We start from the raw sequence: 11,005 nt of genomic DNA, 5'->3' as shown, positions 1-11,005 counted from the left end.
GGGCCCTATATACCCGATCAGGGGTGTGTGACATGCCGTACATTTTGATGAAAAAGAAAAAAGAGTCGTCTTGCACTGCTTCCGCCCCTGTCTCTGGAAGCATCCACGGTCGTCCAAAGCAATCTCGCCCCTGCTTCCCCACCGACACTACTCTGGAAGCTTCTCTCAATCCTCCGTCACCGTCGCCCGATCTAGCCCCCACAGGAATGCTCTAGAACACCATATCCTCGTGCACGACAATCTCTGCTCACCTATAAAATGCCAACGATCCAAACCCCGCCTCGCTCTGCCTGCAAACAACCTGCATAACGCACAGAAACACATACTGCAATCGCGCGCGCATCGATCGTTTGATCTTTCCACCTACACACCATTTGATTTTGCCTTTGGCACCCACGATCCAATGGCCGGCGTGGAGGAGACGATGAGGGCGGTCGAGGAGGAGGTGGACGAGACCATGAACGAGCCGGACGACGGTGAGCCCATGGATGACCTCGACGGCGATGACGAGGATGAGGCCGACTCCCCGGCGGCAATGAAGGTCGGGGAGGAGAAGGAGATCGGGACGCAGGGGCTCAAGAAGAAGCTCCTCAAGGAGGGCGAGGGCTGGGAACGGCCCGAGACCGGCGACGAGGTCGAAGGTACTGATTAGTGATTATACCCGCTGCATCTGATCTCTTTTTTCTCTGACGCAACAACAACAAAAATTCATCTGATCTCTTTCTCCGTCTCACTGAACAAACAAATCATCGAAACGGAAATAATAACCTGAATGTCCTACGCAGTGCACTACACGGGCACCCTCCTCGACGGCACGAAGTTCGACTCGAGCCGCGACCGCGGGACGCCGTTCAAGTTCAAGCTCGGCCAGGGGCAGGTCATCAAGGGATGGGATCAGGGCATCAAGACCATGAAGAAGGGCGAGAACGCCGTCCTCACCATCCCGCCCGACCTCGCCTACGGCCAGGCCGGCTCCCCGCCCAAGATCCCACCAAACGCCACGCTCCAGTTCGACGTCGAGCTCCTGTCGTGGGCCAGCGTCAAGGACATCTGCAAGGACGGCGGCATCTTCAAGAAGGTCCTGGTCGAGGGCCAGAAGTGGGAGAACCCCAAGGATCTCGACGAAGTTCTCGGTACGTGTCAGGCAGATGTTTGTGATTCTGGTTTCTAACATGGCAATCTCCCTGACTCCCGTTCGAATTTTGCTGCCAAATTTTACCAAAATTTCAGTTTCCTCTATCTAATCTGGCCTAAACTGAAATGTCTCACCGTAACTGAACCCACACGAGACCTTTCACACCATTCTTTAGTTGAACTGTAATTCAACTTGTTTAATTCCACGAAATAGTCAACTAACATGCGTCTCATCTGCTGCTCTGCCTTGTTTATTCAGTCAAGTACGAGGCGAGGCTTGAGGATGGAACGGTCGTGTCCAAATCCGATGCTGTTGAATTCGCTGTGAAAGATGGTTAGTCCCTAAGTTTACTGATCCTTTGCAATTGCATTGGAGGATTTTTCTCTGAAGTGCCTGTTCTCTGTCTGATGCACGTTTTTTCTTGACTATTTCAGGTTACTTCTGCCCGGCACTTTCCAAGGCTGTGAAGACTATGAAGAAGGGCGAGAAAGTCGTCCTCACTGTCAAGCCACAATGTGAGTGCCTGTTCCACATTCTCGAGTACGTTTGGGCACACAGTAAAAATTTAGCACTGGAGTCATTATGTATTTGATTGTGTGATGACGAACAGACGGCTTTGGCGAGCAAGGAAGACCAGCTTCTGAAGTCGAAGGCGCAGTGCCCCCAAATGCTACCCTGCACATAGATCTTGAGCTGGTGTCTTGGAAGACGGTGACGCTGATTGGCGACAATAAGAGGATCTTGAAGAAGGTGCTCAAGGACGGCGAAGGTTACGAGCGTCCCAACGATGGGGCAGTTGTCAGAGGTGTGTGAAAAATCGCTAAAATACTTGAGGTGCCTTGTGAGAAGTTAAAGTGTGTGAGAAAAGTTTACTGATCGCGTAGTACATCTCAATTGGCAGTGAGGCTGGTCGGCAAGTTGGAGGACGGCACTGTGTTCATCAAGAAGGGACATGAAGACGGTGAACCGTTTGAGTTCAAGACAGATGAGGAGCAGGTCATTGATGGCCTGGACAAAACAGTGATCACCATGAAGAAAGGAGAGGTCGCATTGGTGAAAATACCACCTGAACTTGCGTTTGGATCCACTGAAACGAAGGGTGAGCTCGCTGTGGTTCCTCCCAATTCAACCGTCTTCTATGAAGTGGAGCTGGTCTCATTTGAGAAGGTAACCGTGGTGGCTATCTAATTTCTTGTTTACCTGTCTGTCTATCTCAGCCTCTGCTATTGATCAGGTATTCATATACGTTCTTCTCTTTTTCTCAGGAGAAAGAATCTTGGGATTTGAAGAGCAACCCTGAGAAGATTGAAGCAGCTGCGAAGAAGAAAGAGGAAGGGAATGTATGGTTTAAAATGGGCAAGTATGCCAAGGCCTCCAAGAGATATGAGAAGGTAGGCAGCAGGCTTTTAACTGAAAGTCAGTGCATTTTGTCCAACATCCTGTTATTGGTGAATATATTATGGATTGATTTTCTGACATAGATTTTGTTTTCTTGTTCTTCTGAATAGGCTGCCAAGTACATTGAGTATGATAGCTCTTACAGCGAGGATGAGAAGAAGCAATCTAAAGCACTCAAGATCAGCATTAACTTGAACGATGCTGCGTGCAAGCTCAAACTGAAAGACTACAAAGAAGCAGTGAAACTCTGCACAAAGGTAACTATATTGCTCGGATATGGCATGTTGTGACGTTTCCATGGGTGGAATTACAGAGATCTAACCATGAGCCCTGAACAGGTTTTGGAACTGGAGAGCACAAACGTGAAGGCCTTATACAGAAGGGCGCAGGCGTACACCGCACTCGTTGATCTTGAACTGGCAGAGTTAGATATCAAGAAGGCACTGGAAATCGACCCAGACAACAGGTAGAGGCGCCTTCCATCTCCACTGTAGCTACCAAATTCCTTCAGCTGTCAGTAATATTATGTCGTCCAGAATGGTTACTGATTCCTGATGTTTTTTCCTTACCCCAGGGAGGTGAAGGTTGCGTACAAGGCCTTGAAGGATCGGATGAGGGAGTACAATAAGAGGGACGCAAAGTTCTACGGCAACATGTTCGCGAAATGGAGGAAGGTGGAAGATGCAGATAAGCTTCCCGCGAAGCAGGATGCACAGCCGATGGCAATTGACAGCACCGCTTGAGAGATCTCCCACCGTGAAGAGGCTACCTAGCATCATTGATTCGTAGCCTGTATGAGTGATATGGTAGTACAGCATTGTGTTCTGTCCTTCGTATTTGTTGCCATAGCTTTTGGCATGCAAGCTTCAGATGTTAGGTCGTTTGCTGCTGTCATTTAACGTTTCACCTATACAGCTTGTTTGCCAACCAAAAGGGAAGGGGAGTTGGAGAGTAGAGAGGATTGAATCGTTACATTGAGTGGTAGACATGAGATATGTTGCATTGCATTTTCAATCTTATGCTCCATACAGTTGTTTTTACGGGAAGGTCAGTCCGTCAGTTATAACCGAAATCCCTATAATTTAGAGGACAAAACTACGGACAAAAATAGATGATAATAAATTTAGTTCTTCAAACGGTGGCCGCCGTCAGATTGGAACCCAAACTCTTAATAAACAACTAAAATATCTCAAATAAGTTTGATCCAAAAGCATAACATAGCATCTTCCTCGGTCTCTTCTTCCACGACCTCTAAGGCGCCGACCTCTACTTCCTTTGTGTAGGCGTCGCCGTAACTATCACCGTCGCCCTTGAGTGTATGTAGAATTTAATTGGGACATGAATAAGAGCATATCTAACAGAGCCCGTAAAATCCTGCCAGAATCGGAACTTTTCCGGCGGATTTACGGGTTCGGGCCGAAACTGGCGCAGAACAGCACCCGAAAAAGTGGGCCGGTCCGAATTGGAAGTTCAGGGGCCCGAACAAATCGCCGCACGGCCCTATTAAAAGGGTTCGCCGAGGGGAGTTCGGGTCGCAAACCCTACTCCCCTCCGCCGTCTTATCTTCCTCCGCCGCCGCCAGTCTCCCGCTCCGACGAGCAATCCACGCGCAACCAGCCACCGCACCTCCAACCTTCGCCGCACGATGCCCTCCGGTGGAGGTGCTGGCAGCCCAGCTGCCGGATTGGGCGGCGGGGAGTCGCCGCCGCGTACGCCCGTATTCCGCACCGAGGAGCGGCGGAAATGGGTCCGCTCGGAGGGCGCGCGCAAGCGCAGCGCCCGCCGGTGGACCAACAGGGGGCTCACGCCCCCGGGGAAGCTCGCCAAGTACGCGCTAGGAGGCGAGGGGTCCTCCACCGGCGGTTCGCGACGCCTCCGTTGGTCTGAGTCGGAGGAGGAGGAGGAGGAGGAGGAGGAGGAAGAAGAGGAGGAGGAGGCGGAGCTGGCTGTCGTCGCGCATACGGCGGCGACGGTCGTGTCCGCCGAGGACTACGTCCACGACGACGAGGAGGAAGACGCGGTTGTCGCTCAGGTGGCGGCCGTGTCCGCCGCGGAGGCCCGTCGACGCTGGCGCCTCGATGAGGCCGACGCCGTCCGGCAGGTCCAGGAATACGAGGCGGCGCGCCGTGAAGAACGCGCCCGCCGCTTCCAGCAGGAGATCGTCGACCTCGATGACGACTAGGAGCTCCAAGCGTTCGCCGCCTCGCCTTCCACCGCCACCACCGCTGACGTCGCCGTCTGGCCGCTTTTTGGGCAAAATTAGATCGCCTGTTGCGGATATTAGTAAATTTAGGTTATTAGTTTGAATTATGTACTGTTTGGTGCTCAATCGGAGCAACAACTATCGTCTATTTGTGTTCATCGATGAATTCTCCCGCGAGATTTCTGATTACATGTTTTTAGTTCGTGTTTTACGGTTTCTGTTCTGCGCTACTGCCAAAAACGGACAAACTCTCGTTTTCGGGAGACTGAATCCTTCCTTTTCGGTTTGCGTTTTTTCGGGCTCTGCTAGAGATCAGGGTGGGCATTCGGTTTTAACCGAAATTTCGGTTCGATTTTTGCGGTTTGTGAACAAATTCGGTTTTCAAAAATGGTAACCGAAATTGTCATGAAAATTTAGGAAACCGAAGATTCGGTTAACCGATAAATTTGGTTCGGTTTTCGGTTAAAACCGAATGAACCTACTCACTTGAACAAATAGTAGGCATCACCGAAGAAAGCAAATAGTGATTGACATATCAACGCAAAAAGCATCAACTGCGCAAGAAATCGACAAATGAGCACCAATCGTGGAGGGATGCTATTTGGTAGGCTGCGTCACTCGTGGTACATGTACATCACTCGTGAGCGATTAAAAGGGGTAGCTAAGACTTCAAGCGATATGTTCTATTATGCAGGCTTCAAGCTATATTCAGAAAAAGCTAGTACATCAAAGACCGAAGTCATACATTGAATGAACAATTTTTGGAACATCAAACCGAATTGGGCTTCTATGGAATGATTGGTTTATGCACAAATTGATGGTAGGTTACTCAATTCGGTCAATTCGGTCTTGTTCGGTTGGTGGGGCTAAAAACCAAATTCTACCAAATTTAATTCGGTTAGTATAAATGAAAACCGAAAAAATAGTGGTTAATGGAAAAAACCGACATTTCGGTTAGTTCGGTTTCGGCTTCAGTTCGGTTTTCGGTTTCACGGTTTTTATGCCCACCCTGAGCTAGAGATGCTCTAACCCAAATCTAAGGCGTGAGTGGCCACTCGGGGACGAGTTGCGCCGGCTGCCACGGAAGAGGGAGAAGGTGTGGTCATTGCGGACGCCGACGGCGCCTTGGCCTTGTGTGTAGGTATTGATAGTCGATGTTGTCACGACCTTCTTCTCCGCCACCGAATGTGAGTGGCCTTGCATCACCACCGTCGGCTTCCATGACCGCGGACGCTCAATACTGGGGCAAGGGGTGGCTTGCCCACGGTTGAGGACTTTGCGGTCGAGGACTTGCCGATGGATTTGGTGGTTGCTACCGCCTCCCGCACCGCACTTGTATTGCCCAAACGCTTCTGTGGCACTGGAGGCGTTGCAGGAGTCAAATCGACCGGTGACACGTCGACCGGAAAACTCCGTGTCGTCCTAAAAACTCCGGCGTGCATGCGAGAACGAGATCCGATTCTCCAAAGATCAAGAACTTTGGGTGGTTGAAGGAGGAGATCAAGTGATTGTAGTTGCTCAGCTAGGAGAGGTGTTATTGAGCAAATCGAGCAGCTTGAGCTTGAAGAAGAGGAGTATTTATACACCTCCAGGAAATCGAGCCGTTGAAGAAACTTGGGGCCGGATTATCCGCCCTGGCCGGATTATCCGGGTTCCAGTCAATAATCTTCCCTTCTCGGTGCTAGAGTGGCGGTCGGGCCGGATCGTAATGAAGCAGAAGAAGGAGGTGATATGGAGCCTTGCGATGGAGATGATGGCATGTGGTGTAGGTTCTTAGAAGCCGGTGATGTTGTGCAGAGCACGCAGTTGGGAACCCCCAAGAGGAAGGTATGATGAGCACAGCAGCAGTTTTCCCTCAGTAAGAAACCAAGATTTATTCGACCAGTAAAAGAAAGAAATCACTTCTGAAGATGTTGCTAGCTGACTTTGGTAGAGCACACTACCTGTGTCAGCAACAACGTGGAACCTGCACACAATACAGTCAAAATACTTTGCCCCAACTTACAGTGAGGTTATCAGTCTCACAGGTTTTGGTGAAAACAATGGATTAGACGTATAGTGTGGGAAGAGATGTTTGTTTGCAACGAATAAAGAGAACAATACCTGCAGTAGATGAATTTATCAGTGTAAAATAAAAGAACCAGGGTTCACAGTTCACTAGAGGTGTCTCTCCATAAAGATAAATAACATGCTGAGTAAAAAAATTACAGTTGGACAATTGACACAATAAAGACGATATATGACAAGATGATTACTATGAGATTCATTTGGGCATTACAACAAGATTCATAGACCGTAATTTAACTGCATCTATGACTAATAATCCACCTTCAGGTTAGCATCCGCACCCCTTTCATTATTAAGTTGCAAGCAATAGATTATTTCTTTAAGTAAAGTGTTTAAAGTAAACAATTGAACTATCCTTGGATAAAATATTGTTGTTTTCTTTCTAGTAGCAACAACACATCTACAACCTTAGAGGTTATTATCACTCTCCCAGATTACTAGAGGCATGAACCCACTATCGAGCATAAATACTCTCTCTTGGAGTCACAAGCATATACTTGGCCAGAGCATCTACTAGCAATGAAGAGCATGCAATTTCACAAATAACATATAAACAAATATATAATCAACTCAACCATAGTATTAAATATTCATCGGATCACGGCAAACACAGCATGTAGCATTACATAAAGATGATCTTAATCATGATAGGTAGCTCGCAAGATCTAAACATGAAGCATAATGAGGAGACACTACTAGGAAAAGGCCTAGCGGTAAGATGGGTGTTAGTGGCGCACCAGGAGGGCAGTGCGCCACTACTACTTAGCAGTGGCGCACCGGAAAGTGGTGGGCCACTATTAAAAATGTAGTAGTGGCGCACCTCTCCTGTGGTGCGCCACCACTAAGTTTGACCATGGGTTTGACCCAGCCTTATACATAGCAATGGCACACCGTGCAGAGGTGCGCCACAACTATTTTTGTAGCAGTGGCGCACCTCTACATGGTGCGCCATTGCTATGTAAAGGGGATGATGGACATGTTTGGGTATCACTTAGTGCCCAAATATTTCCACACCCCCCGTGGATCGCCTTTTCGAGTTTGGAAAAAAATAAAAGAAATAGATAAAAAATTCAAAAAATAAAATCCTTTGAAATTCCCATGTATTATGTAATCTAGCTTTCATAAAAATTTGAAAAAATATATTTTAATATATTATGCAAAATGGCGTCATCTTTCGGTAAAACGGGTTTTCTGGTTGCATACGACCTCCGATGAAAAACTTTTTTATATCAAAATCGATCTACGCGAAATTTCCTATTCGAATTCAACGGCAAGCCGTTTGGAGAAAAAATGGATTCGTCAAATTCAAAACAGAAACAGGAATTTTTCCAGGTTTTAGATTTTGGGCAAAAAATAGAAAAAAATAGCGGTGGCGCACCCATGCCTTGGTGCGCCACTGCTAAGCTTCCCGCCCACGAGATACAAAATGGGATTCAAAATGGGAGGAGCCGGCCACTTACCCCCTCCTCCCTCCTCCTCCACACATTCTCCTGCTCTCATTCTCCTCTCCTCCTCCTGCTCTCCTCTCCTCTCCTCCTTTCACTCCGGCGACCTCCTCCTCTCCTCTCCTCCTTTCGCTCCGGCGACCTCCTCCACTATGTCGAACTCCGTTGACCTTACTTTCCAGCGAGCTCCTCCACTATGGTGACCTCCGGTGACCTTACTCTCCGACGACCCTACGACAACCCTCCGACGACCCTCCGGCGACCCTCTAGCCTCCATTACCTCTGGCCTTCGTCCTCTTGTTCATCCTCTCCAACATCCTCCATCTCCTCACCTCTCTTCACCTCTCCTCACCTCTCCTACCTCTCTCATCCATCCTTACCGGCGGCTAGGCTAAGAAAAATGAGAATGAACATTGCACAAATAATTCTAGCAACAAGAACGAGAAAAACTAACGAGCCAAAAAAATTCGAAACAAAATGTGCCAGATCCAGATCCAGATCCAGATCTAAAAATTTCAAATTTTAGTAGTGGCGCACCTTGTTTCTGTCCAGTGGCGCACCTCAGACGTTTAGGAGTGGCGCACCATGAAGCTAGTAGTGGCGCACTACCTGGTGCGCCACTGCTAAGCCAAATAGCAATGGCGCACCACTAGTGCGCCACTGCTAATTGTTAGCAGTGGCGTGATAACAGTGGCGCACCACTAGTGCGCCACTGATGGCAAAAACAGGTGCGCCACTGATTGCCTGTTTTCTAGAAGTGACAAGGCAACCATCTAGCCAAGGATGGAGCTAGGGGTGCCAGCTAGGGCTATGGCCCCCCTATGCTGCAAAATTTTCTGAAAGAGCCCCTAAAATATTGCCCCTGCAGCCCCCTCCAAGCAATCTTATGTTCTATTGGCCCCCTCTAAATATTTTTCCTGGCTCCTTCCCTGCATCTAGCTACTGCTATGAACCCATAGTACAGAGATGAACTACTCACGCATCACTTCAGAGGCGGGCAAGGTGATGAAGAGGTCTCCGGTGATGATCTCCCTTTCCGGCAGGGTGTCGGGAAGAGCTTCAGAACCCTCCCGAGCTAGGGTCAACGATGGCGGCGGCGATGGAACTTTTCATTTATGGAGGCTCGGGTATTTAGGTTTTTCCCGATCAGATGAATTTATAAGCGGAAGGACGAGGTCGATGGACGCCCGAGGGGCCCACACCACCCCAAGGCGCGAACAGGGGTGGCCTGCGCCTAGGCATGGTGTGGTTGTGTAATATCTCAGGTTTAGAGGCTACAAAATGAGAGAACACCAAAGTGTGCATTGCATTCATGCATAGAAAATCCAGGAAATTTTCGCGCTTTCAAATAAAAATTACCACAGTAACTGAAGTTTCACTTGACTTGCTGGAAATGAAGTAGATCATCAAGTCAAGTGCTATAAACTTCACTGTGATCTTTGCTAAAACCCTGTTTTGGGTAGAGATGATTTGATCTATGGGCTAGATCAAATAGAATTAGTTTTACAACAAACCACACCTTAAGTAAGGTTCAACTACAAGATCTTATAAGGGATCTCAACATGACATTCCTTACAACAACACATGAATAATTATTCAACTATAAATTAAAAGAACACAATTAATTGAGAAACTATTCTTTACTTATCTGTTCCATGTCTTTTACTAAATAGATATTCCTACCATGAGTCACATGGTATATCTTTTCAACTACAATACTATAATCCAAGCCAAGGACATTCATATTCATTCTTTATCAATTCTTGACTATTCCATCTTGGTCATTCAAACTATTTTCATTAAACCTTAGAAAAAGGAGAAAACCATTCATATGCTTATATTATCAATTGGGTAGAACCTAGTTTAATATTCAGCCCTATCTATGTGAGGTAAACCATTGATATTAATTAATGCTAGAAGAGGTACAATTCAAGTATTAAACCCTAATTGACCTAGCTAATACTTGATAGTAAGTAAGAACCTCTTTTACTAGTGATCCAAGAGAGAGACAAGTGTTGTGATCATTACAACTTGCTAATGATCATAAACCCTAGAAAAACCCTATCTATCCAAGAGAGCTCAAGTTAGGAGGTGTACCCAAGTGTATGGACTAATACTTGATCTTGGAGAGAGAACCACAATTCATCAATGAATTGTTATGAGGCCAATACTTTGATCATTACAAATTGGGTGATGATCATAAACCCTAAGAATCTAAGTGAGTGTGATGAGAGAAGTACTAGAGAAGAGAGTCTAGTGAGGAATGAGTGGATCATGTCTAAAACATGATCATATCTGGTAAATTGAGATGATAAGTTAAACCTATATATGTGATCCATAGATCTCATTCTTCTCATGAAATAATAAATCTATCAATAGTAGTTAATCCAGACCAATACTCATGCCTTGTGTAGTATTGATATGGTACTTAAACCTGGTTTATCCTAACACTTGAGACAAACCCAGCATTGCCTTGATACATAACTGCTAGCCAAGTGAGGAGGATAACCCTAGCCACTAAAACATGATCAAAGCTTATACCATATCTTAATCCTAATTGTGTATCACATTGGTGATCATAACTAAAACCCTAGGCCTTATTTGAATTTCAATCCAAGTATCACTTTGGGTCATAAGTAGAACCCTGCCATGCCTCATGCCTGTTTAATACTTCAAATAGTGAAGTATTCCCAAAATCATAAACCTTGTCATATGGAATCAATCTACATAAAATGATAGGCCCTAACATGTGTATCA

At 46.9% G+C, this 11,005-nt stretch overlaps 1 protein-coding gene across 1 annotated transcript; it reads left to right on the top strand.

Moving 5' to 3' along the window:
- Nucleotides 1-274: 274 nt before the first annotated feature.
- Nucleotides 275-3,547, top strand: LOC127334278 (peptidyl-prolyl cis-trans isomerase FKBP62). The gene is made up of 10 exons (XM_051360696.2): nt 275-641; nt 786-1,133; nt 1,394-1,468; nt 1,570-1,650; nt 1,746-1,940; nt 2,037-2,302; nt 2,401-2,526; nt 2,644-2,790; nt 2,872-2,999; nt 3,108-3,547. The coding sequence occupies exons 1-10, from the start codon at nt 404-406 to the stop codon at nt 3,274-3,276; spliced, it is 1,773 nt and encodes a 590-aa protein (XP_051216656.1). The 5' UTR covers nt 275-403; the 3' UTR covers nt 3,277-3,547.
- Nucleotides 3,548-11,005: the final 7,458 nt, after the last annotated feature.

Source organism: Lolium perenne, chromosome 2 (assembly GCF_019359855.2).
Source record: "Lolium perenne isolate Kyuss_39 chromosome 2, Kyuss_2.0, whole genome shotgun sequence".
NCBI classification, from domain to species: domain Eukaryota; kingdom Viridiplantae; phylum Streptophyta; class Magnoliopsida; order Poales; family Poaceae; genus Lolium; species Lolium perenne.
The sequence above is the reverse complement of the archived record's forward strand: the minus strand, read 5'-3'. Positions and strand labels throughout refer to the sequence as shown.